General features: G+C 39.3%; 1 protein-coding gene and 1 long non-coding RNA gene across 12 annotated transcripts in view; one reads left to right on the top strand and one right to left on the bottom strand.

Annotated features, from left to right (window-relative positions):
- The window catches only part of LOC112549885, an 84,607-nt gene that overhangs the window by 15,102 nt on the left and 44,501 nt on the right, over window positions 1-25,004 (top strand). Inside the window, exon 2 of the long non-coding RNA XR_003093486.1 lies at window positions 10,646-10,757. This is a non-coding gene — a long non-coding RNA (uncharacterized LOC112549885). The remainder of the gene's footprint in view (window positions 1-10,645; window positions 10,758-25,004) is intronic.
- GTDC1 (glycosyltransferase like domain containing 1) overlaps window positions 6,523-25,004 on the bottom strand; it is a 317,443-nt gene continuing 298,961 nt past the window's right edge. For 9 of the 11 annotated variants that reach the window (XR_003093474.1, XR_003093476.1, XR_003093475.1 and 6 more), the window contains 4 exons: window positions 21,147-21,217; window positions 20,356-20,447; window positions 9,171-10,515; window positions 6,526-6,748 (listed from right to left, as the gene is read on the bottom strand). Coding sequence is in view for 1 of the 11 variants with exons in the window: in XM_006021326.3 (XP_006021388.1) it covers window positions 10,432-10,515; window positions 20,356-20,447; window positions 21,147-21,217 (247 nt within the window). In the remaining 10 variants the exon portion in view is untranslated. Of the gene's footprint in view, window positions 6,749-9,108; window positions 10,516-20,355; window positions 20,448-21,146; window positions 21,218-25,004 lie in introns of those variants that run through there. The other 2 variants (XR_003093480.1, XM_006021326.3) reach the window with 2 other exon arrangements.

The raw sequence follows: 25,004 nt of genomic DNA, 5'->3' as shown, positions 1-25,004 counted from the left end.
TATCTACTTAACTCAGGGATACTCTCTTTTGTTAAGGAGACAGGCTACCTTCTATTTAGAATGTAAACCACATAAAATTCAGTGGCATGGTATTTGGTAGGTTTATCTTTTATTTTTAATAGGGATTATTGGACTTCAATTTTCACTCTAAACCCACTAAAATATCACAGTCAGTTTTAAAAATATAATTGATAGCTGATTATTACCCTACTACACTTGTCTTACCGTTAGGAGAGAGTGTTTCACTAACAGTCTTTTACTTCATGTTGTACAAATGGGCCAAGAATTTCAAAAGCATCTAGTGGTTTTGGGTGCCCAATCTAAGACATGAAAGGGGCCTGACTTATTATATGAGCTAAGTGTTACCTGGAAATTGGGCCCTTCAAGTCATATGGTCTCCAGTTGCAGCAAGGGAAGTTTAAGTTAGATATTAGGAAAGGTAAGGGTAAACATTACTGAGTGAGGTTTCCACGTGCTTTCTTTTGGCAGAGGTCAGATTAGATGATCCTGGTGATCTCTTCTGGTCTGAAAATGTATGAATACAAATCTTTAAATCCATGAACCTGGATAAACACAGAAATAAGGCATCCAAAATCACTTCCTAAGATCTCTCCCAGGATCTCTCTCAGAATCTGGAAAGTGGATTGAGGCAAATTTATACAATATTAAGGCTAGGTGAAAGTTACACAATTAGCATTTGCACTGGTTGGGGGGATTGATCGTTCATTCTGTTAATTTGGTAGAAATAGTTAGGAAGTGAGTAACTTCCCCAATGCTCCTACTCAGGTTTAAACCACTTGAAAGATTCTTGCAAATGACAGACGTTGATTTTACATCTTCACCATATTCTGAACAGATAAAATAGTGGCATGATTGACCAAACTCCCTTTTTTTTTAAAGTACACATATGATGATGCATCATAGTTATAAACAGATGGTATTTGGCCTCCTTCCTATTCTCAACATTTGGAATTCCTAAACTATGTGAATTAAACAATAATATTTTATAAACATACAAGGGATTTTGCTCACTGCTTTGTTAACATAGAAATTATACAATGCTGACATTTATTTAAATTTTAAAAAGTAAACAAGAGTGTGCACTGAAATAAAGCAAACTAAAATCAACAGAGAGAAGTATGTTCTGTGTGCACATTACCTACAAGGCACAGGCCTTTTTAGGGGAGACATAATGGGATGAAGCACAAATTGTAGCTTAGACAGTCTGATCCTTTGTACTCTAAAGGCTCATTTAACACCTCGCTGTAAACAACGGATATTTATACCATAATTGGCTAGTTGACCATCAGTGTTCGTTTTCTATGTAACCTGCTATTATGGAGTTAAAAGAAGTTCCTCTCTGTTGGCTTTCCTAGGAGTATGAGTGTTTGCAATTTTAGTACCAACTGGATTCAGTCTAACACTTGTACTTAGTATGAGAAACATTTTCATAATACCAAAATTTGGGGGATAAGAATATCCCTGCCAGGAAGGGGAAAAGAAAGTATCAGTTCTTAAAAGAAAAATTCTGCTTGTTTAGTTTCCTTTCTCGTTTCCATTTTAACCCTTCTTATGCATCTTTCCGACTTACTGTACAAAATTTAGAAAGGCACTTAGTTTTTAATCAGTATTCCCAGGTCTGCAAAGAGGTTTTGTGATGAATAAATAATGACTCAGAGATTTTAATCACTGTTATGATTTTGAAAATGCTAATTAGCATTGTTTACAGACATTCCTTTTCAATGTATTTCCTAGTTTTGCCTTCAAAGCTTGAAAGGTTAAGCCCTTTGCAAGTATCCCTCTTCTTCCTTTCAATTTGATCTCTGATTCTGTTTTTTTAACACAGAGATCAACACTTTTTCATGATGGAAACCCACATATTGCTAGATTCCTGTGGAAATGGGCATGGTACGGCATTGGGCTAAGCCATGGGAGTGGGAGGGGAGGGCAATCTTTTTGGCAGCCATGCTACAGATGAACCCTATGTCCTCCACAAGTGCCACTCTGATCCCTTTCCTCTCCCTGACCTGCTGCTCTGCTTTCTGCTTCCTACTGTGTGCGCCCTGTCATCTGCTCTACTTTCTGCTTCCTGCTGTATCTGCTGCTGTACTGCAGGTCCCCTCCCCATATGCCATGCAGAGGCTGCTCATGCTGCAGGTTGGCCACCCTTGGGCTTAAGGGAAAGGAGTGAGCTCTTAGCCTTGAAACATACAGAATAAAAAGTCTCACCACCTCAAAGTCAAAGGCAAAGCTCCTATGGAAAGTGGCGGGGCCACGATTTCACCCAGAGTGTCCTGTCGCTGCTCTGAGCCTTTTGCCACTCTTCCAACCAGGACCAGCATCCCCACGGGATGGGAGAAAGGAAAACAACTCACTCCTGTACCTAAACTTCCTCACGCTGCTCAACTAAGAAATGTGGAAGAAGTGATCCCTAGGGGGGCTGCTTGTTGCTGCTTTGGTCGTTTGTTCTGTTTTTGACATATTTACAAATGGTGGACAAGATATTAAACATTTTTCTTTCACTGCATATGTGTTTACCAGAGAACAATATATCCCACCCCCGCCCCTGCCATTACTCTACCCTGGTTTTTCTCCAGGGGCCAGGCGAGTGGTGTGGGACCGCAGGAAGAGTGCAGGGCCAGCCCCACGGGCTGCGTCGGGTCCATGGACGTGCTCCCCCTCCCCACAGGCCGTGGCCAGCGGGTGCCAGATCTGGCACGTGGGGACCTCGCAGGTCACCCCTCCACAGTTAGAATATTTAGTATTTGGTAGCCTTATCTTTTATTTTTAATAGGGGTTATTGGATTTCAATGTTCGCTCTAAACCCGCGAAAATATCATGGGCAGTTTTTAAAATATAATCGACAGCTGATGATTACCTCACTACATTTGTCTGACTGTTAGGATAGTGTTTCACTCGCCGTCTTTTGCTTCATGTTGTCCGAATGGGCCAAGGATTTCACAAGCATCTGATGGTTGTGGGTGCCCAGGCTAAGCGGGAAAGGGGCCTGAATTTACACAAGCTACGTGTTACCTGGAAGTGGGGCCCCTGGAGTCCTGTGCTCTCAGGCTGCAGCCAGGGAAGGTTACGTTGGATGTTAGGAAAGGTCAAGGTAAGTGTAGCCCCTGGGGGCTCTGCCGGGCGCCGGTCCGGGAGGACGGCGCCCCACGCAGTGCACTCCCGCGCTGGCAGCGGCGGGGGCTGGGCTGGGCTGGGCTGGGCAGTCCCGGGGACGAGAAGTTTGTAGTGAGCAGGAGGAGGGCGGCTGTGGGGGAGGACCGGGCACGCGTGCATCGCCCTCGCCCGGCTAGGACGGAGGCTGCGCGACGCCTCCCCCGGGGCAGCCGCGTCCCTCGGGGCAGACACCAGCCCCGGGGCGGTTGTTTAACCTCGGTTTCCGTCTCTACCCCCCGCTTACATCCTTTTGGCCCCTGTCGCCTCCCAGCCTGCCCGGCTCACCCGCAGCAGAAAGGGCTCTTCCAGGGGTTAACATATCCTGTTAACCCTCCCCCCCCGCCTCTATTATAAAGGCTTTGTGTAACTTTTATGCCTCCTTCACTTGCGATGTTCCTGCTCCGTGTATTCCTGATGGATCGTTAAGTTATGCTGGCTTTTTAAGTCCTGCCTCCATGATGTTGGAGCAAAGATTTTGCATTTGGCATGCTCTTTGCCTGCTCCTGCCAAGAGGAGGAATTCTGGTTTGACTGGGATTCTTCTATTAAAATTCAAAGCTCATTTGTTCAGTTATGCTTCTGCTTAGAAGCAGCTTTCTTTGCTTCTCACTGTTAAGTGCTCTATGATGCTGCTTACATGAAGGGTGTGTTGTAAGTATAAGTTGTAATATAGCTATATAGTACTTGATTATCAGTTTCCAACAACAGCTGTGTACATTCACTACGCATGTAAGGAAATATCAGAAGATAATATAGCACTGCTATTTATTACCCTATAATTAAGGGTCCGAGAGTGCTTCTATTATAAACCCTTATTTGTAAGGGTTCATAATTCAGAGGCAAATTTTCATGTTAAGATGAAGCTTAAGCTTATTACGTTGAAGCATTTAAAAATATTTTCGGGAAATAAGCATAGCTTATTACAGAGCAGCATTCTCCTTGGTTTTTTTCTTGTTTTTTTTTTTTTTTTTTAATTGGAGTCTGTACTTTAAAGGAACACTGTTCAAAATCTGGGGTTTCAAAGAGGGAATAAGGGGGCTTACAGAAACCAAGATCCATGGAAATGTTTTTTTAAAAAAATCTCTAGGAAATTATTTCCATGAAAACAATTTGTTTGGATTTGAAAATGCCCTCTGGTCTTTTCCACCCAAATGCTGGAAGTCCTGGGCTAGCATTAAAAACCAAACCAAAGTGACTGAACAAAAATGAGACAGACTAATTTGTTTCAACTGTCCCAATGGAATGGAAAACAGTAAACAGACTGAATGGCAAAAAAAAGGTGAATTTAATTTTTAAATCTCTTCCACTTGTAATGTTCTATGGGAAGTAAACTAGAGCCATTAAAATATGCATACAGGGGGTAAATTCTGTCCTCAGTACCTCCAATTTAAATTTTGAGAAAACCACTGAAGATGTATATTTGTGTAGCCAAGAAGCAGAATTTTGTGCGCGCTTTTTACCTGACTGCTATCTTTCTAGATGCTAAACCAACTGGAAAAATCTATCATCCTCGTTTAGAATGGCTATGAGCTAAGATGCAGGATACAGTGCTTAAAACGCTGATAGGAGTCTGCCTAAGCTAGAGCACTCAGTGCTCCTAACACCATGGATCTCAAGTGATAGCAGTGGTGGAAAGATTTTGCAAAAATTTCCCTGGTGTCAGCAAGGTTGTTCTCTTCTACTACAAGAGAAAGCACGAACAATTCCGTATGGAACAAACCTGTGTTCCCTGTGCACTCAAACCATTAAATGACTGGAGATGTGAGGATGGCAGGATCAGAAGCCTTGTGATATTATTCTAGGTGAAAGGCAGAGGACTATCTGTTTTGAGCCACTGTAGTAACACTAAACAAAAAGAGTGTTTCAGCAAAGATTAAGAAAGCTATGGCAGGACTAATAATTTAAATGTGCACCAAAGATCTTGCAGCTTGTATTGCACTGCAGATAAAAGTAAGTATAAGAGAAATCCAGCTGCTGATTCTGCTGAGCTTGAATTCAATGGTTTATTCCCATGAATAAGAGCTGTAGAACTTAGAATCAAATTTGTCTTTAAAGCATTTAAGTAAAAGCTTTAAAAGAACTGATGCAGAGCGGCTGGCTCATGTTTGATCTTGCAAAATTACAAGGAAAAACATTTTTGGGCTTTCCCTCCCACCCCCACTCCAAAGCATTGCTCAAACTGCAGGCTCTAAAAGTCCTATGCACGAATGTCACACCCTGCCTCCAAGCTGGGGAGATGAAGCACAGCCTAGAACTTCTGTCTAGGAGACAGGTTAATTATACAGGCCATTTCCCAGGAACACTCCACAAGGTGTCCCATGAAACCTAGTTATAGAATTACAGAAAAGTAAATTTAGAAGTAACCTCAGAAGGTTATCTAGTCCAGCTTTTCTGGAGGATCATCTCCATTTAAACCATTTCAGACACATTTTTGTTTAATCTGCTATTAAAAGCTAAGAAGGATGGAGATTCCACAGCCGCTCTATGTAGCCCAGTCCAATGTTTAACCACCTACATGGTTAGAAAGTTCATCCTAATATTCTACTTCAATTTTATTTGTTGCAATTTAAGACCTTTGCTTCCCTTACAGTCACAGAGAATGGCCTGTCACCATCCTCCATATAACCAGCCCTCAGGTATTTGAAGACTGTTACCAAATCCTTGCTCAGTCATCTCTTCTTCAGAGGAAATAATCTTATTTTTTCTAACCTTTTCTCTTAAGTCACATTTTTAGATCACTACTCATTTTTGTTGCTCACCATTGGACGCTAATTTGTCCACATCTTTCTTGAAATGCAGTGCCCCAGATTGGATGCAGTATTCTCGGTGAAGCCTGGCCAGTGCCAAACAACAGAAGAAACACTTGCCTTGATTTGCAACCAATCTCCTGTTAGTACAGCCCAACATGCTATTAGCTCATTTTGGAATGAGGGAATGATGTTGGCTCATATTCAGGTTACAGTCCACTATAATCCTCAGCTTTTTTTCTGCAGTACATATAATGCCTAGCCAGTCTTTCTTTGTATCTGTGCATTCTACATGCAGCCCTTTGCACTTATTGAACTTCATTTGATTAATTTTGGACCATTTCTCTAGTTTAGCAAGGTCATTAAGAATCCTAATCCTATCCAACAAACAGTATTGGGCCCAGAACAGATCCCTTCCAAAATTAAACCACATTGGTAGAATACACAAACATGAGCATATATCTACAAACTAAACATACTCTAATGACCTGCTGGTATGTAAGCTTTGTATGTGCATTCTGTCCCTAAGTCAACATTTCAAATTGTGAATTCAGATAACTTTGAAAAATAGCAGGGAATTCCATTTTGTTTGAATAGAAAAATTTAGTGGCTGGAAGGAAATTAGGAGAAATGTCAACTAAGACTTTATTAGATTTGGAAACAAGGTTGAGATTAAGTTGGCCTGAATAGTAAAGCCCAGCTTAAATTCGACTACTTGTCCTAGTTTAGAAAAGAACCTAGTAGTGGCTCATATTCTACCAACATGAGGGTCATGCAACTATCTGAACAGTCACATAATCTTCTATCCCTCTGAGACTTCAATGGCTCCTGCTCAGGAACAAAAAAATCAATTAATTTATTAAAGAAACATTTATAGCCCCGCCTCCGCCTCCACCCCCAACCCTATAATTCATGTTCAAAAGCATCATAGATGTGGGGGAGGCAAGTACCACAAAGCTCTAGAAACTCAACCCGCTCAAACCAATTCAGAGTTAAGACCTATCTTCGGGTTTGTTTCAAAGGCAATGGGAGCCTTTTTCATTGGCATGTTTATATCAGGAACCTTGTTCTTGACTCACAAGGCCAGTTTCTTAGTACAGCAAGAGACTTAAAATAATGTGTGAGAGGTGTATTTTTTATTGGCTGGAACAAAATAACAGGAAATAAAGACTCCCATGTCCCTTTCCCCCTTTTGGACTTTGACTCACTGTGATACTTTGAACAATTTACTTCAACCCAACTATGCTTCAGCTTCCCCTCCATAAAACAGGGCACTTGACCTTCCAGGGGTGTTGTGACATTTAATATTTGCAGAGCTTTTTGAAATACGCAGATAAGAAATGCTATACAAGTGCGCCAAGTAATAGGCTTCTTACAGATGTTAAAAAACAAAACAAAACGGCACTTTAAACTCGGCATGCTCCCATGCTGAGCCCAGCACATACCCAGAAGAGGCAATATGTTAGTTGGACCCAGCTCACCCAATGTTTGTATATATTGGGTGCTTTTGTGGGGCTTTTTTGGTGCATTTATGTAATAACTAACTGAATCAGCTTTAGATAAAAGTGCCAAAAAGCCCAATTCATACAGCCCAATTTATAGAGACACTGTGGAGCCAGGCTGAACTAATGCGCTGCTTCTTCTGATAGAGAGCATTATTTTTAAAACAATTTTAACGTTTGTAAGCAGCCTTAGTACTGTTACTTATGTGCTGCAACACCTAGAGTGAGTATCATGAAATGACAGCTTTAACTGTTGCATTAAATTGCTAGCAGTCAGCTTAGATCTGAATTTTGCAGTAGGTTTTGAACAAAAAAATCAATTAATTTATTAAAGAAACATTTATAGCCCCGCCTCCGCCTCCACCCCCAACCCTATAATTCATGTTCAAAAGCATCATAGATGTGGGGGAGGCAAGTACCACAAAGCTCTAGAAACTCAACCCGCTCAAACCAATTCAGAGTTAAGACCTATCTTCGGGTTTGTTTCAAAGGCAATGGGAGCCTTTTTCATTGGCATGTTTATATCAGGAACCTTGTTCTTGACTCACAAGGCCAGTTTCTTAGTACAGCAAGAGACTTAAAATAATGTGTGAGAGGTGTATTTTTTATTGGCTGGAACAAAATAACAGGAAATAAAGACTCCCATGTCCCTTTCCCCCTTTTGGACTTTGACTCACTGTGATACTTTGAACAATTTACTTCAACCCAACTATGCTTCAGCTTCCCCTCCATAAAACAGGGCACTTGACCTTCCAGGGGTGTTGTGACATTTAATATTTGCAGAGCTTTTTGAAATACGCAGATAAGAAATGCTATACAAGTGCGCCAAGTAATAGGCTTCTTACAGATGTTAAAAAACAAAACAAAACGGCACTTTAAACTCGGCATGCTCCCATGCTGAGCCCAGCACATACCCAGAAGAGGCAATATGTTAGTTGGACCCAGCTCACCCAATGTTTGTATATATTGGGTGCTTTTGTGGGGCTTTTTTGGTGCATTTATGTAATAACTAACTGAATCAGCTTTAGATAAAAGTGCCAAAAAGCCCAATTCATACAGCCCAATTTATAGAGACACTGTGGAGCCAGGCTGAACTAATGCGCTGCTTCTTCTGATAGAGAGCATTATTTTTAAAACAATTTTAACGTTTGTAAGCAGCCTTAGTACTGTTACTTATGTGCTGCAACACCTAGAGTGAGTATCATGAAATGACAGCTTTAACTGTTGCATTAAATTGCTAGCAGTCAGCTTAGATCTGAATTTTGCAGTAGGTTTTGGTGCTAAACAATTGAGAGAAACAGATATACACGCATGATGATTATTGCGAAATTACATTTCTTCAATATCAGAAGAAAAGTTGAAATGTTTATAATGGATCATCTGAATACTGACATACCTTTTTTGATCGACTAAAATCATGCATGGGATAGGAGCGTGTGCACACTCTCTCTTATACTGTAAAACTGTATAATTCCTAACAGTATGGCAAAATAGATAAAATACAGCTTCTGTGTTGTAGTCAGGGTAGCAGGGAATGTCTAAGGAGGAAACGTACTACTCAGTGTGTTCCTCAGTGAATGGAAGGGACTGGAGGTACTATGAAACTGAGGAAAAACACACAAAGAAAAAAACCAGTTAGCGATCAGGGTACGGAGAGAGGCTATGTTGCTTCAAACTAGGGGGACTGGAAACCTTACCTGTTAAGAGAATATGGCAGTGTTAGCAAGACTTATTTCATAATGACTTACCGGGAAATTCTTCTTTTGTCTCTTGCTTCTTTCCAGAAGAGAGTTGAAAATCTTGGAATTGTCTTAGCGTTTTATTGTCATTTGCAAAACAGATTCTAATTCATCAGATAAAGACACAATTGTATTCATTGACTGTGACACAAGGATATGCAGAGTGATAAACATACAGATAGATGTACACACTTATACATGAATGAGATATGCTAATTAAAAATTGCAGTGGGCGCTTTATTAAAAATTTATTGTACAATCTAAATCTTCAAAACATTTTACATCAACAAATATAGCAGCTTGACTGTTAGAATCATAAGTGATTTATCTGTAAAAGACTGTATTTGTAGCTGGATGCAAAGATTTTTGATGAACTGCAGTTACATTAAAACTACTGGTTTTCATTGGAAGTATTTTGACTGTTATCTGTTTGTTCTCCATCCTTGAGAGAAATAAAACAAGTGTCTCAGCTTTCATTTTATCGGATAGATGGCACCATGTAGCATATTTCCCATGCTAGTTTGAATTACAGCTGTTTATCTTGCAGCTTTCTTTAAGATTAATTAAATGCAAATGTAACTCTGTGAATCATGGGAATACCTGCCAGACCCCTTATTAATACCTTCACTTAAAAACCCCTGTGCCAGAGAGTCATTAATTTGCAAAAAGAAAAGTGCTAAAGCAGCCCTTTGCCTACAAACAATTCATAGATGGCTGCCCAATTAGTCCGGTAGCACTCTGATCCTCCTTTCAGGCCCTGTGGCCCTTTGAGGACACAATAAGGCTCCAATGATAACCTGGCAACCTAGGTAGAAACCCAGCCAAGTGTGAGCGTTTGAAGCTGTAGTTTGGCTGCCATCATGTCGGCAAAAAGAAAGAATTCAGGCACCATGTCATCCAGTACAAAGGATAAAAACAGATTCAACCGGAAATTCAATGTGGCACCACATATGGGATACATGAGTGCGGTTATACAACAGGCCACATATTTTTTTTGAACAGTCTCCTGCATGTGATGCCGAGGACATGTGTAACCATCATAACGTCTCTAAGAATCTGTATTTAATTTGAGTTGGGGTGGTGGCAGGGATTGGAGATCTGAAGCCGCCACAGGTTTGTGGCAGATGGCTCTGTGTCAGCTATGACAAGCAGCCAGGCTCAGCTTCCTCTGCAGATTTTCTTTTCTCTCTGATCAGGTAAATATGGGCACACTCTGGAAAGTTCTACAGATTCTGCCTTAGGCTGCAAGTTTGTGACTTAGCCCCATCTGTCACAAATCTTCCCTAGGTTCTGTTGTGAGCAGAGACCTGAATTTACCACGTAGTGCTGCCCAAGAAAACTGAGCCATCTCCCCCTATGAGAAAAAGAAAAGAAATCAAATGAAGGAACGTTAGCTGCTAAAACACAAATGTGCTGTCTTCAGTGTGAGCAAAATAAAAGAAACGCTTGATTAACACAGAGCTGCGATTTCTTTTTCTGCACAGACAGACTCGGAAGTGGCCTGGATAAGACGGGGAGCAATGCAGATGCTGCTGTAAGCCAGGGTCAGAAAATTCCGCCCTCTGATTGGATCAAAGTATTAGGACTCCCGATCAGGTTCGAACCGTTTTTGTAAACAAGTGCTTTCTGATGCAAACAGTTCACCTGGTATTGCGAGGCTGCTGCTCGCATGAGGCCCCACCCATGATTGTGAAGCTTTTCAATCAGAACAGAACCCTAAGATGCTTATGTGATGATTGCATGTCCCAGGGCAAAAAAAAATCCTCTGCTTTTTTAAGTCCAGTTCAAAGACCTCGCTACTGAAAGGAGGAACTGGGCACACAAACTGCACTGGAAAGATAATAGTGCAGCCATGGGTTTTAGCACAACTTTACATAGAAATGTGCTATGTTTAACACGCACTTTTTATTAAGTAATGGAGTGGAACATCTGCAAGAGTAAAAAAGGATACAATGCTTGCTTCCACCTCTCAAATGAAGGTTCAAATCCGATTCAGGACAGTCGTGGCTCAGAGTTACTGGCTGATCCACAGGGCATAGTTAGTAGTCTCCGTTTATTTGCTACTGGACAGGCATTCATGTTACCTAATGGGTGTCAGTTTTGTTGGCAGCCTCAGTAGAGAGACCAAAGACTAACTAAGCAGGGAGACTGAATCACTGCTCCTACCTTCAGATGTGCCTGACTAAGCTGGAGCATTACCTGCAAACTTGCTGTCTTAGTCCCTGTTCTGTGAACACAATATCTCAAGTACTTTTAGTCCAGTATTTTTCACATGTACTGAATTCACTTAAAAGACTTTTAACAGTAAAATTGGTAGAGGACTGAGGTTCACTAAAATAGGTACTTTTCCTTTCTTATTTCATAACAACCTGGTGCAGGATACAAAGAAATCCAAATGCCCTGTTTTTGGCATAGGTCAGTGGAAGTGTGTCTAGGTTTTATTATTGTGTACTGATAAGCCAGTATCATTACACAATTGAATGAGATTTTTTACAGCACTGCAAAGTCCCTGGATGGTACTTACTTGAACTCAACCTGAAACCAGTATAAGCTGAGTTGGCAGTGGGGAGAGCAAAAATGTTTTACACAGAAACAAGTACTTACAACAAAACTAGTGACCCCCCAGTGGCATAAAAATTTCTATAATATAACACTTCTTCCTTACATATGTTGTTCACAAAAGACATTTGGACATTTAGACATTTATACTGACATCTTTAGGCTTCAGAGTTAACAGTCATAGCGCATTGTTACGGTTATTGCTTCAGGATACCTGTGGACTCAGGCAGACATCTCTGTATCAGTTCCTACTCTGATCATATACTTCAGACTATGTTTCTAGAGACAGGAATTATACATTATTGTTTAATAAGAAAGATGAGATTTGGAGCACAGATGGCAACCTGCCCAAGTCCCACTGGGATCCAGAAAGTAACAGAACAGTTCATAAGGCTCCTGGCACACATTTATTTAATGGCATGATGGTATCTGCCAGATCTTCATGGGAGGAAGTCTGATTTTGGGATCCCAATCATGCCATTATTGCTTGCCAGTGGATGGGGAGCCAGGGATCATAATCCAGGCTCCCCCTGCACTGGCAAGTTGAAAGATGAGTGCCTGAATGTCTGATAAGGGTCAACAATTTGATTCTTGGCTCTGGCCCTGGGACTCCACTGCGTCTCAAACAGGCCCTGGTGCAGTCTCGGGACCAATACCACTAGAGTAGCAGGCTCTGGCTAGGATGGAGTTGAGCGCGCCCTGAATACCCAAGTCTAAGGGTGCAAACAGAAGATCAGCTCCCCACTGTAACTCAGAATGCTTTGCAGGAAGCGTTCTGAATTACAATAGTCCCCCAGACCAAACAGAAGTTCACTGTTGGGTCCAGGGGATAGGGGAATCCAGCTGCTGGCTGCGAGTCTGTTGCCAGGTTTCCTTAGCAACAGCTCCTCCTCCCTCCCAGCCCGGGCTGTTTTTAGAATGGGAGGGGGGGAAAGGGAGCAGAGAGAGATCATTTTAGGGGTCCCCCAGCTGGGGCTGGAGGGTGGGGTGGGTGGATTGGACCCCCTACCTTGGGAAGGCTCTAATACACCCACCCTACCTTGCAGTATGGGCTGAAAAAAACCCAGACCAAACTCCCTCCACACCTTTTCCTCCCTCCCATTCTGAAAACAGCGACAGGCTGGGAGGCAGAGCAGGCAGAAGTTATTGAAGATGATCTGTTTTAAAATGTTTTCATCTGAAACCTCAATTTTTGCAGGATACGGTCCTTTTAAAGCACTTTGCAGCTGTGCACCTCTATTTGGTCATGGCCATAGAGCACTTTCAGGGGCCAGATCAGGCAAAAATTGTCACTTCTGTCTGCATCCTAAATGCTTGAGCGGTGCTGTTCCAGTCATGTCCCTTTGCTCCCTGATGGGTTTCAAACCCATGTCTACCCCTCCCACGATAGTACCCTAACCACCAGGCTAGTTGGGGATTCCCTCCTTTTGAATCTGGGCCACTGTACAGCAAAGAAAGCAAGGCTCATAGGGACAGAAGGAATGCAAGCAAAAAGAAACAGGGCACTTTCCTGGGTATGAGAGATATGGGTTTGAACTGAGGAGGGCCTAGAAGCCAGCTCTTCCACTCTAATGTTCTAACCAGTAGTCTATCACATAAAAGGTAGGTGGCTTCTGCACCATCACTACCAGTTCTTTCTCCCCTAGCTGTCCTTTATGATGGATGAGCTCTGTTCACTTCTTTCAAAAGAGGAATGGGAGTTGAGACTGTCCCTTGTGTGCAGTGTTTCCTGTTGACAGCTCTAAGCAGCTCCCCACTCAATGGGTGCATCTACATGTGTACTTTACTGTGGAATTGACTAAGTACCTCCGCAGAAAAGTGCCACTGTCTACATGTGCACTGGTATTAAGGTGCAGTAAATTAACTCCTCCATAAGATAGTATGGGGACAGTACTATCTTATGGTGGAGTAATTAAGTGCGATGAAATGCATGTGTAGACAATGACAGGCTGGTTGGGGCATGAATATGCTAAAGAGCAGGGGCTGCCGGCCCCACAGCTCCATACTTTAGCACTCTCGTACCCCAGCCACCCCCTCTGCTGCCTGATGGCACTACTTGGAGCCTGGGGCTGACCCTTTGAGTCTGCTGCTAGCTTGGGGCTGTTCTGCCCTGGTTAAAACTGCTGCTGTCCTGGGTGTATGTGTAGATGCTGTGCCCGGGAACAGCTGACTCTGGTCTGAACTGCTCCAGAGTTTACTGTGTCACATTAATTTCACGTGTAGATGCACCCAGCGTGAGGTTTTTTTGGATCATCCTTCTGAGGAGCCTAACTCCCATTCCCTGAAGAGGGAGCCAAGCCTTCAGACTGCACTCTGGGAACCAGATCAATGTGGCACCTAACTGCTCCTTTGGATCTAGTCCTAAATATCTTCAGGTACCCAAACATACCAGTAGACAGCCATTGTACAAACCAGCATGACTTACAACCCTTTGCTCTATATAGTTAAAAAAAATAAGTTTGGAAGAACTTTTATACCTCCAAACTACTTTGCAAAAAGTATCTCAGAACAGACAAAACAACAGAACATCAGAATACTGGTGCATGTGTAGCAGGGTTTTAGGTTGTAGCCGTGTTGGTCTAAGGATATAGGCAGACAAGGTTCCTTGGGTGAATTTGATATCTTTTATTAGACCAACCCAAATGTGCATGTGTAGTTCATTTTAAAATTGAATTCTCATTGCTTTTGCAGTGCATCTCCCCCACTTGACCATATTCTATGGACATATTGGGCATCTTCTGTCTTAACCCCTTCTGTCAAGGAGCCCTTCTGAAGCATTTTTGGTTCCCCAGGCAATTTTCATCCATAATCTTTTAAATATATTTTTACAATAGAAAGTTCCAAGTCCTTCTTTTTTATGGTGAAAGTTACAAATGGTACTGTTCTTACCCAATCTTGCCACCTTTCTACACCCTGCATGCCAAATCCTGGCCCAAATTCAATGGTGTATGGGGGAATTAATTAATGAGGCCCTAAACAAGCCGCTGAAGATTCTCTGGCCTGGGGATATGAATCCTTATCTGGCAGGAAACTGATAACACGGCCCACACACAAGCAACCCTTTCCAGCCAATGGACTATGGATATGTTGAGACTATAAGAGTACCTGGCTAGTACAATGTCTCCATAGTGCTCACTGTTAGGTTATATAATTCATAACTGTCCTAAAACTGATCTATATCAGTAGTGGCCAACATTTTTAGTAGGCATGCCACAAGTTAGCCCTGTGTCCTGCCTGAGTGGAATTCCGATCCCCTTCCTCTGTCCAATATGCTGCTCTGCTTCCTGCTCCCTACCCTGTACTCCCTACCTGACCTTTTTTTTCTGCTTCCTGTCCTGTGTTCCCTGCCTGATCAGCTGCTGTTGCCTGTCCCCTCCCCAATCTATTGGGTACCATGTACACACACTGCCTGTGCCACTCCTGCCATATGTTGGCTACTCCTGCTCTTACTTTCGGTTGAGATGGAATAAATGGAAAACCAGCTCCATGACTGGAAAACACAAATAGTTCTCTTCCACTTTCCTGTTCATCCGTACCCAGCATACCTTCATATAAGGAAAGACCTAACAAATGTGATTTCCTATTTTAGAAAGGAGACAGAGAGGACATGATAATGGTATAAAAATAAGGAGCAGTCTCAACAATCCTTCAGTTTCTCCAGTGCCAGAGCACAAGGAGGAACACATACTTGATTAAATTGAAAGGCAAGAGAATTCAAAAGTGGTAAAAGCAAATACTTCTTAATACAACATGGAATTGCTCTGTGGAACTCCTTGCCACAGGATGTCATTGCTGCCAGAAGATAGCAAGATTCTAAGAAGCATTAAATAATTATATGGCTAGCAATACTAGCCAAATTATAATAGCTAATGCTAAATAAAGAGTTTCCAGAAGGGATACAAAGCCTCATGCTCCAGGGCTTAAGCTAATCACTAACAATTAATGATCTTAATCATAATGAGACCTTCCCGGTGTATGTGTGTATTAATCTACCTTTGCCTATCAAACCTCCTCTGAGGCATTTGATGCTGGCCACTATCATAGACAAGACACTGGACCAGCGGTGTAACTAGCCAGTACTGTGCCATCCCACACCCAGGGTCAAGAGGTCAGGGGCAGGGACTGGAGGTTTACTGCACGGCCAAAATAACGATGGTTTTCAGTAGGAAAAAAAAGTGACATCTCCCCTAGCAGCAGCATACCTAAGACTGCTTCTCCTGTCACTGCTTCTCTGCATGCCATTGCCAGAGCTGTTGCACAGAATGTGTAGGGTGTTGGGGCAGAGGGGAAGGGATGGAAAGGTGAGTTTCACTCCCCCAACTTAGCAGTGCCTGAGGCTCACGCTCCGTTCACTTACCCATCATTATGCTATTACACTTTGGCGCACCATGGTCTGATCTGTTGTGGAAGTTCCAAAAGAAAGACAGATCTCTTCTGGCCTTTTTTTGGAAGGGAGAGGGGTGGAAATTATGGAAAACAGCCCCCCCAAATAAGGGCTGTGCAGAATTGTAGTCCCTGCTTTCCTTCCCTGATCATAAAAAACTGCAGAACTGTTCTGTTAAACTGAAGACCTGAGTGCCAGGGCTGTACAATATCCAAGCAGGTGTCACAGGCTGGAGTAGGACTAGCTTTATTTCATATCAGTTTAATGCCTTTGACTTAAGTGGAGATACTCTATACCAGTACAAATAAGACAAAAATTGGGTCATGTGGCTTTTCCTGTTACTGTAATGTACTACTTCTTTAGTGCTAAGGAAGTACAGTAGTGCTCTGATTATAAACTGACTCTGCATGTACATCAACCCCACATTTTCAAGTAAAATTTTAAGAGAAACAACTTTTCCCCCTAAATATAATATTTTACAAAAAAAATGCATACTGCAGTTTAATTATAAGAGGCTCCATTATAGGTCAACCCTGCAGAAAAGTTGAGTGTGATTTAATGGTTCTTTTTGAGGAAAAAAGGGTTGACTTATAATTTGAACAATATGGTTATTATAATAATATCTGAAAGTGGGCTCAAACGCTCTCAGTCAAACTGGTAAGTACAAGTTGCTGGCATGAACTTAAGTTTATGAAATGCCAACATGCACCCATTTTGCTGGCAGGCATAGGAAACAGTGTGTAACACTGCCAGTTCTTTCCATGCCTGTCAGGTTGGCAACACTCGTCACCCCTTTCTGCTCCATACTCCTTTACATTGCCCTTGTAAGAAGCTGAGCTGTGTGGCTTAAACAAACTACCAAAGGTAAATTTAAAGAAAACAATGGAAACCCCCCCCACCTACTCTTTATCCTCCTTCGCCATTATCTCTGATGGGGTCGTACCTATCTCTGAGAGGTACCAGTATGTTGTTATTTAGGACTGTCAGTGAGCCTGCTGTCCCACAGTACACAAAACAAAAGAGTAACTTTTAACTAAATTAAACTAGAAAACAGCAAGTAATTGATAGCACATGGGTTTTTTTGGGACAACTCTCCTCTCTTGTGTTAACAAATTCTGGAATGTAGCATTCCAATTGAAATAAGCTTTTGGTGCCATCAGAGTATACAGGGTAAGTATTAAATACCTTGAAAAGGCACTTATGTTATGTATGTTTTGAAAAGTCTGCAATAGAGTTAAGCAACAGTTAGTCAAGCTGTTCCAGTGTAATGGGTTAACTTGTACACTTCCATGCGGAAATTTTTCAGGGGTGGGGCTTGGTTTTTACTTCCATTATAACAAACAATGCCACTCCAGGCCTTGTCTTCTGATAGATGTCAGCACTGCGTGGGTGCAGAGATAGTTGGCTTCATTTTATGTCTTTTCACAGTGCACCCAAGGCTTTCCAGCAAGCTTAGCCACAACACAGCCTGTTGTGTCCAATTACCTAACTTGATTGCCTTTTTGTAATAAGTAAAATTCTATCTTCCTTTTGCCTCTAACTTTATACGTTGGCATAAACACAGCATATAATTGAGAGAATAATGAATCAATGTGTTTGTGTTCTTTTGATATGCTGAATAATAAAATGGCAACAAAAATATGCAGAAATGTAACCAATAGTACTTCTGATATACAATTTCTGTTTCTTGATTCATAAAACAGAATGTCTAAAATGTAAAGAAAAAAAAAATTTCTTTTAAAGAGTTCTTATGTTGTCTTTGCAGGAACACAGCTATATTTTGAACTTGAGCATGCCAGAAAAGTTTTTGAAAGAGAACTAGGAAGTTGCCATGTATTGTTATGTGCCAGATCACTTTTTTCACTTTCCTTTTTCTCTATTTCACCTACTGTATATGGACTCCTAAATGAAATGTAACCAGTATCTGCAAAGAGGCATGTACATGTCCCCGATGAGTTCACTGCTGAGGTATTGTGTACTGCTCTTTTCAACTGTCTGAAGAAATATTTCACCATATCTATAATTACCATTAACCGCGCATCTCTAAGTTGACATTCTTTCAAAACCTTTTAAGGGTAGTTTATTTGCAAAATAAACAACTCTGGCATATTTGGGGCCAGGGTGCAAAAAGAATAACTGTGTTCACATTCTCAGAGCCTGATCCAAAGCCCATTCAAATCAGCAAGAGCTTTTTTCCTGACAGTCACAGGCTTTGGAGTAGGCCTTAGTTTTATAATTCTAAAATTATTTCTCCCCGTCTCCTTTCAGTGCTACTTGTTGCAGAAACTACTGCAAACATTTACAACTTATGAACGCTCAGTTGCAGGGTTAATACTGTGCAACTCAAAGCAATATGATAAAGTACTCCATTTTTGTGGTGGCACTCTCCTTATAAATAATTCACCAAGGAGTGCATTTGCAAAAGGAGGCACTTGAAGCAAATGAAGCATTTTGCTTATGGGGCTTGTGCACTCATCACTCCCTGTGCCACATTTTGAAATCGTACCCTTTTAGTATCAATATTTGTTCTGCCATTACTTCCAATTTCGGCATCCTAGCATTCCCTTTATGCCTGAGCTAGGGATCCATATGCATAAAGAAGATACCTATGAAACAAAATTACTAACTGAACTTGAAGAATGGAGAAATGTCAAGGTAAACATTTAAGGACTGTTTTCTCTTTGAAGACGCCATGTATAACTATACAATAGTATTGACTCAAGAAGTAATGCTGAACACTGGAAGTGTTCAGTCAGCATTTTAAACTATTATGAGCTACCTTCTGAACCATTGCCAAGTTAATAGACAATGAAAGATAATGAGCTTGAAATTGGGTGTTAAATTGCATTTTTGGTTCTCTCTTTTTTTTCTTGAAGTTTAACTGTTTCCTGCAGAAACAACATCTTCTTTTGATGTATCGTTATGCAAATGTCTATTTTTAGGTCCCCCCAAAAAAGACAAGTGAATTCAGGGCTAAACTACACCTCCTTTTGAGTGGGTATATTAAAGGGGGCAAGTGGGCAGATAATTAATCCATAAAGGGGCTTGCTATTTTCAGGTTCCCAATGTGAAAAACATGGATATAGGGTTCAAAAGCTGCTGACAATGTTAGTGGCTCAGGTTAGAAAGTGCTTGCTTGGCAGGTCCATTACCTGCACACTTGAAGAAGGCTAGGCGTTTGCTACACATCTTCAGCTATAACATATAACCTCTACCCATGCTTCCACAGCCCTCTCAAGATGTTGGATTTACTAGATGCCTAAATCCCAATGACTCTTCTAATTAAGCCAGGTACTTTTAGAGATGCTACCTCTTACGTCTTTGACATGCTTGGGCAACATTACCATCCTCAGCACATCTTTGCTTCTAAGGTAACTGAGAACTGACTTGTCCTTTTGGAAATTAGCACATGCAAAGTAGTAATTCTTTTATAAAAAATACCACAAGTGTAATATCAGGGTATTACTGACATGATGAAAGACTAAATACATGATCTAGACATAACTTTACATAACTAAAAAAAAGTTTGACTACTAACATGGCACACAAATGCATCTTAAAAATCTAAAAGAAGGTCCAGTATAGAATAATGGATCAGAATTGGAACAGCCATTCCAGCCACTTAAACCCTTCCTCCTTTGAAGAAATCATTGCAATGAATTATGCAGGAAATTTTTGGTGAATAAAGCTTCCAGAAAACTTCCCCCACACCATGTTCCTCACATGAAAAGTTATAAGCACATCAAGAATTAACTTTACCTCTTGTGAAGTTTTAGTATAAAGAGTTAAAATTGCAAAAGTAGTTTGAAAAGACAGGAAAAGCTTACCTGATGACATTCACCTGAATTTTTTGAGAACTGGAGATTAAATTCTGATAGGAAGGTAGGCTTATCCTCATTAGTATAATTGTAGGATCCTTCTTTTACTTTCCTTTTAAACTAATGAGTTACATTAATCCAGGTTCATTTTTATAAGCCTCTTGGGTCCAAATGTAAAGGACAGTCATTTTAGAAAACAATAAATTTAAAAAAAAGCATGTAGCATGCATTAAGTGCACGTATTTCATAAGACCTAGGTTAATACAACTGGCATCTAGTTTAATTAATCCTTGTTAGTGTAACGACTAATATCCCTCCCTAGCATGTTTCCTTTAAACATTAGTATGTTAATTAAATGTTGTTTTTTTAAGGTTTTTTTTCCTTTGTATTTCAATATGGCATTATATCATATAAAACTATTCTGAACATCTACCTTATAGAGATGTTTCCTTACAATATCTGGTCTCTTGCAGAAATTTTGAAGCCTTTTAAGAAGCTGTTCAGGTGTAGAATACAGATATTCAGCTGCAGGAAAAACAGATACATTTTTAATGAAACAAAAACCTCAAAGCACACACTCGATATTAGTCACTTTACTAATTAAAAATGCATATTGCTCTGTGCCGCCTTGTGTTTTACATTATTTAAGCATGATTTTATAAGGTTACCTCAGCTCACAAGGATGTTTAATGCTAAATAAGACTGTGTAGTTGTGCTGTTTAGACATCTCCTTTGGGTGATTAAAATACATTATTCTAATGTAACACAATGCATATGTGATACATTTAGTGATGAGATTTTTCAAAGAACTGGTATTAGTACATTAGTGTGTATCCTATACCACAGTTGCATACTATTAAGTATTACATTGTTTAAATAATTTCGTGTGATTTTCAGGCCCCAATTTTTCTCTGTGTATCATTAAAAAAATCTGCAAGCCATTGCAGCACCGCTGACCTTTTTATAAAAATCTATCATTATGGGTTGTGTATGCTAACAATGAAGAATGCTATTTCAAAACTTGCTTTTGTGTTATCTTGAAAGAACAGATGGTAAATATAAACTTAGTGTAATGTATTAAAACACATAAAATTTTCCTTAACACTAACATGTTGGCTTGCCAAATAAACAATTGCTTTTGCTTAAGTTTATTCTCAAACTTTGTATTTTATCATGAATCATGTAATACATTTCAACAAAAAGCATGTGCATAAAAGCAGCTACCTGGAAATATTTCTGGATACACCAAGGCTTTGGGACAGAGTGGATAACAACCACAATATACAGCTTCTAACCTAAGGATTAAGAATAATAGATATATTAACAATGCATCAGTGAGCCAAAAACTTATTTTGGTCCAACACCACTGAAGTTAACTATAAAAAGCAGAAGTAAACCATTTTTTCTGTTCAGCAGTATAATCCTTCTAAATGCCAAAGTTGCTCTTTTTAAAGAAAATTTTATTGATCATATGAATTACATAGAACAGAACAGCGAGCATATGTTTTGTTCGCTGAATAAATCAAAGCGCAGCTCTGCATTTTTTTGTTTTTTAAATACTGTTTAACACATTTTATAATCAGCAGACAGACACATGTAACAACATGGTGAAGTATGGACAGCTTTTCTTAATAATGCTGCAGAAAAACAAGGATATTTATACAATAGCAATTACCTGGCATGAAATGTATTGTCCTTTAACTATAAGAGTTCAAAGGCTACAATTAAACATGTCCTAAGAAAGGCTTACAATATGTTCTAGGTTGGCATATTTAAACTTATGCACATGCTTCAGATAATTTTCTTCCTTTTTGAGGACATAAAATTTGTATTTCTTAATAAATACTGTCAAGATTCCTTTGCCAAAAGATTTAGTGGTTTATACTTTTGTTTTCTCACAGAACAATTTACATCATCTTCCATAACATCAAAACTAAATATTTTATAATTGCAATAGAATGTCAGAAAGTTTTCTTATTGCAAATCTAAAGAGAAGTTATCACATTTATGTCTGCATTTTGGTAACTGAATGGGTTAAACTACTATAGTTTACTCTTTGTGAATAATGGCCATTGATCTGACATGTAATAAACTTTAAAGATACAACTGTAATTTCTTTTGGCTAGAAATTACACAGTAAAATTCAAAACACTTCTTAAAATATGTTTATTTTATGAATCTTTGAATTTCCTCCAACATGTTGTCTATACCAGGACTTTATTTTTAACATCATTTTCCCGCCCCACAGAAAAAATCTGAGGTTTAGTCAACATTCACCTTTTTATTTGCAATGACAGCTAATGTGTTTCTGTGATTTTTGGTTAGCATGGTTCTGCTAAGTTTTTTTTTGAGGGTGTGTGGTTGGGAGGGAATGTATGAAGTTCTGTTTTAAAACCCTCCTTATCTTTAACAGACCCAAAGCACATCTTTTCTCTCAAATGCTTAGCTAGATATTAATTGCAAATTTTGTCACCACAAACTTAAAAAAATAATAATTTTATGTTTTTTAATATGACATGCTCTTCAGATTGCATTTTAAAAATTGACAACAATTTCAAAGTGTAGATCATCTAGCACTATATTTTTTTTTACTAAAGGGAAATATTTCTGATGTGTGATTTACTTGATGATTTTCAGTCTTAAATATTGTGTCATATGTCAAAGCAAATAGATTTTTAGTTTTCTTTAATCTTCTAAAAAAATGTAAAACCATGGACATTTCAGTAATAGCTTAGATCACTAATTTATGTTAAAATATTTGCTTTTTAATACTATCCTCTGAATGAAACAAGGAGAGTTCTCTCAAACAAAACTGCAGGCCAAGATACACTTTGAGTCATCATTTACGTATGCAACATCCCCTTATGAAAATCTGTCTCTATCATGAATTAGTAATATCAGAATTCAGTATTTCTGCAGTTTGTTTGATAAATGTTACAATTTGGAATTACTTCTTTCATTTGCAGATAATCATATTTACATACTAATTTTCTACCTTGACAGTAAAATTGTGAATATATTTCCTCCCAAGTTTCTGTAAGAGTGCAATAACTCCTTTTACATACAACACACCTTTTATCAACAATTCCTACATTTTAAAATATACTGAACATAACAGTCTGTATATATTTTACCTTGACCTTAGATTGAATGTAGAAAGAGAATAGTAAAACTTCCACATATTTCTGTCATTTACCAAAAAAGTATCATATCATGACAATAATACAATTATCCATTATTTCAGTTCTTAAGCACTATCAGTTAAATAACAGAGTTTCAATTGATCTATTGTTAAAATGGCTAGTAAATGACCTTTTTATTCCAATTAACAAATCATCTGCTAAATCTATGAATCTTAATATTCAGATCTATTCACTTCAATTCATACAATTTATCTGCAAATAGTTGTTGGGCTTTTGATTCTAAATATAATTAGCTGATAATTTTGCTTGGCTGAATTACTTTTCTGGAGGGCCTGCTAAGGCTCTCAGTCGCATTATCTTGCAATAATGAATCTGATAGGTGAAATTTTTTACTGTAATGAGGATGAGACACAGTTGTGACACCTGAGTCTAGTAATAACAGAAGACTGCTAATTATCGACAGCACTTTTTTGTGTGATGCACAGAGAAAAAAAAATCCCTCATTATTAAAAAATAAAAAGTTACAATTATAAGTGACACCGGAGGAGAGTAAATAAAATGGAGTGATTAAAACATTGCTGCTTTAAGGGTGTTTTTAATTAAGTGGAAATGCTAATGTTGTCATACTTAGCAGATGGGATTAAAATTAGTTATTGTAAGTAACTCATATTTTATGTTATGGTTTCCACAGCATGTCTACAAGATCTAAGAAAGTGATACATTCCATAAGACATTTAAAAAATGAAATTCTCATAGTCTTTACAGCTCATAATAATGAACATCATGAATAAACTATTGAAAAAAATCCTGCCAAGGATTTTACCATAGTGATTTAACTAGCGTGGAATGTAACCATAATGTACTGGACTGCTAGAATCACACTGCTGGTCTGCCTTTGTCTTTTGCTGATTGTTGCATTTCTTATTTCCTTTACACTCAACAGTAACAAAAGTTTGGTGTTTGGGCAGGCTTCCAAAGTCAAATGTTGTGTCAAGAAGGTAGGGCTTTGGTGCAAGGAAAGATGATGACCACCCACCAAGGTGGTGTTCTAAACTAAAGCACAGGATGCATCATGTAACTGCAGATAAAAACCTAATTGCACACTTTCTCCTACTTTATTTGTGTAAAATTTTCCATCTGCTACATCTAAAGATGTCTAAACTGTTAGTATCAAACCTGCATTCAGCTGCCAGCTGTGCACATTAAGGATTGCAAAACACTAAGTAAATGAGGCAGCATAAAACTGAGTAGTACTGGTCCATCTGCCCAGTACTGGTAGGGTCCCCCATACCTGGTCCTTTTAAAGTGCCACACTGCTGCTCAAACTGATAAGGAAATGCTTAATAACATGACTTAAGAGTCTTGGTTTAGAATACTCAATTTGCATTCGATATCATGACTTCTAAGTATCAGAATCTGCCTACTACTAGTACATATTAATGCTTTTCATCTCTCTTTCAAATGCTCTTTGAAGAACTTTTAATGAATGAACATTAATATCTATAATTTATAGCATTTGCTGTCACATTTCTAAACAATTTGTGGTAACATTTGGAAGTAAGTAAGTAATAAGTAAGATTAAATTATGTTTTTGAAAATTATTCCCACTGTATACACTTTACCATTTTTGGGGAGCTAGTGATTTTATTTATAAAATTACTATTGCCTATAATGCTTCAGTGTTCAGCACAAGTACTAACAAATTGATTTGGTTGTCTTAACTCACATTATGTATTACAAATGTAAAAAAACTAAGGCTAAAACAACAATATTGTATAGTCTGAGTATATGTGTGTTCATATACGGCAGTTTATTTTTGTTTAAATGCAACATAGTATTTTGTAAAGTAAGGGATTCTAACAGAGTTTAATCAGCTGAACAGATATGTACTTACAGATATGTACTTCAATTTGCCCTGAGTCTAATAAAATAATTACAA

Source organism: Alligator sinensis, unplaced genomic scaffold (genome assembly GCF_000455745.1).
Source record: "Alligator sinensis unplaced genomic scaffold, ASM45574v1 scaffold693_1, whole genome shotgun sequence".
Lineage (NCBI taxonomy): Eukaryota > Metazoa > Chordata > Crocodylia > Alligatoridae > Alligator > Alligator sinensis.
The sequence above is the reverse complement of the archived record's forward strand: the minus strand, read 5'-3'. Positions and strand labels throughout refer to the sequence as shown.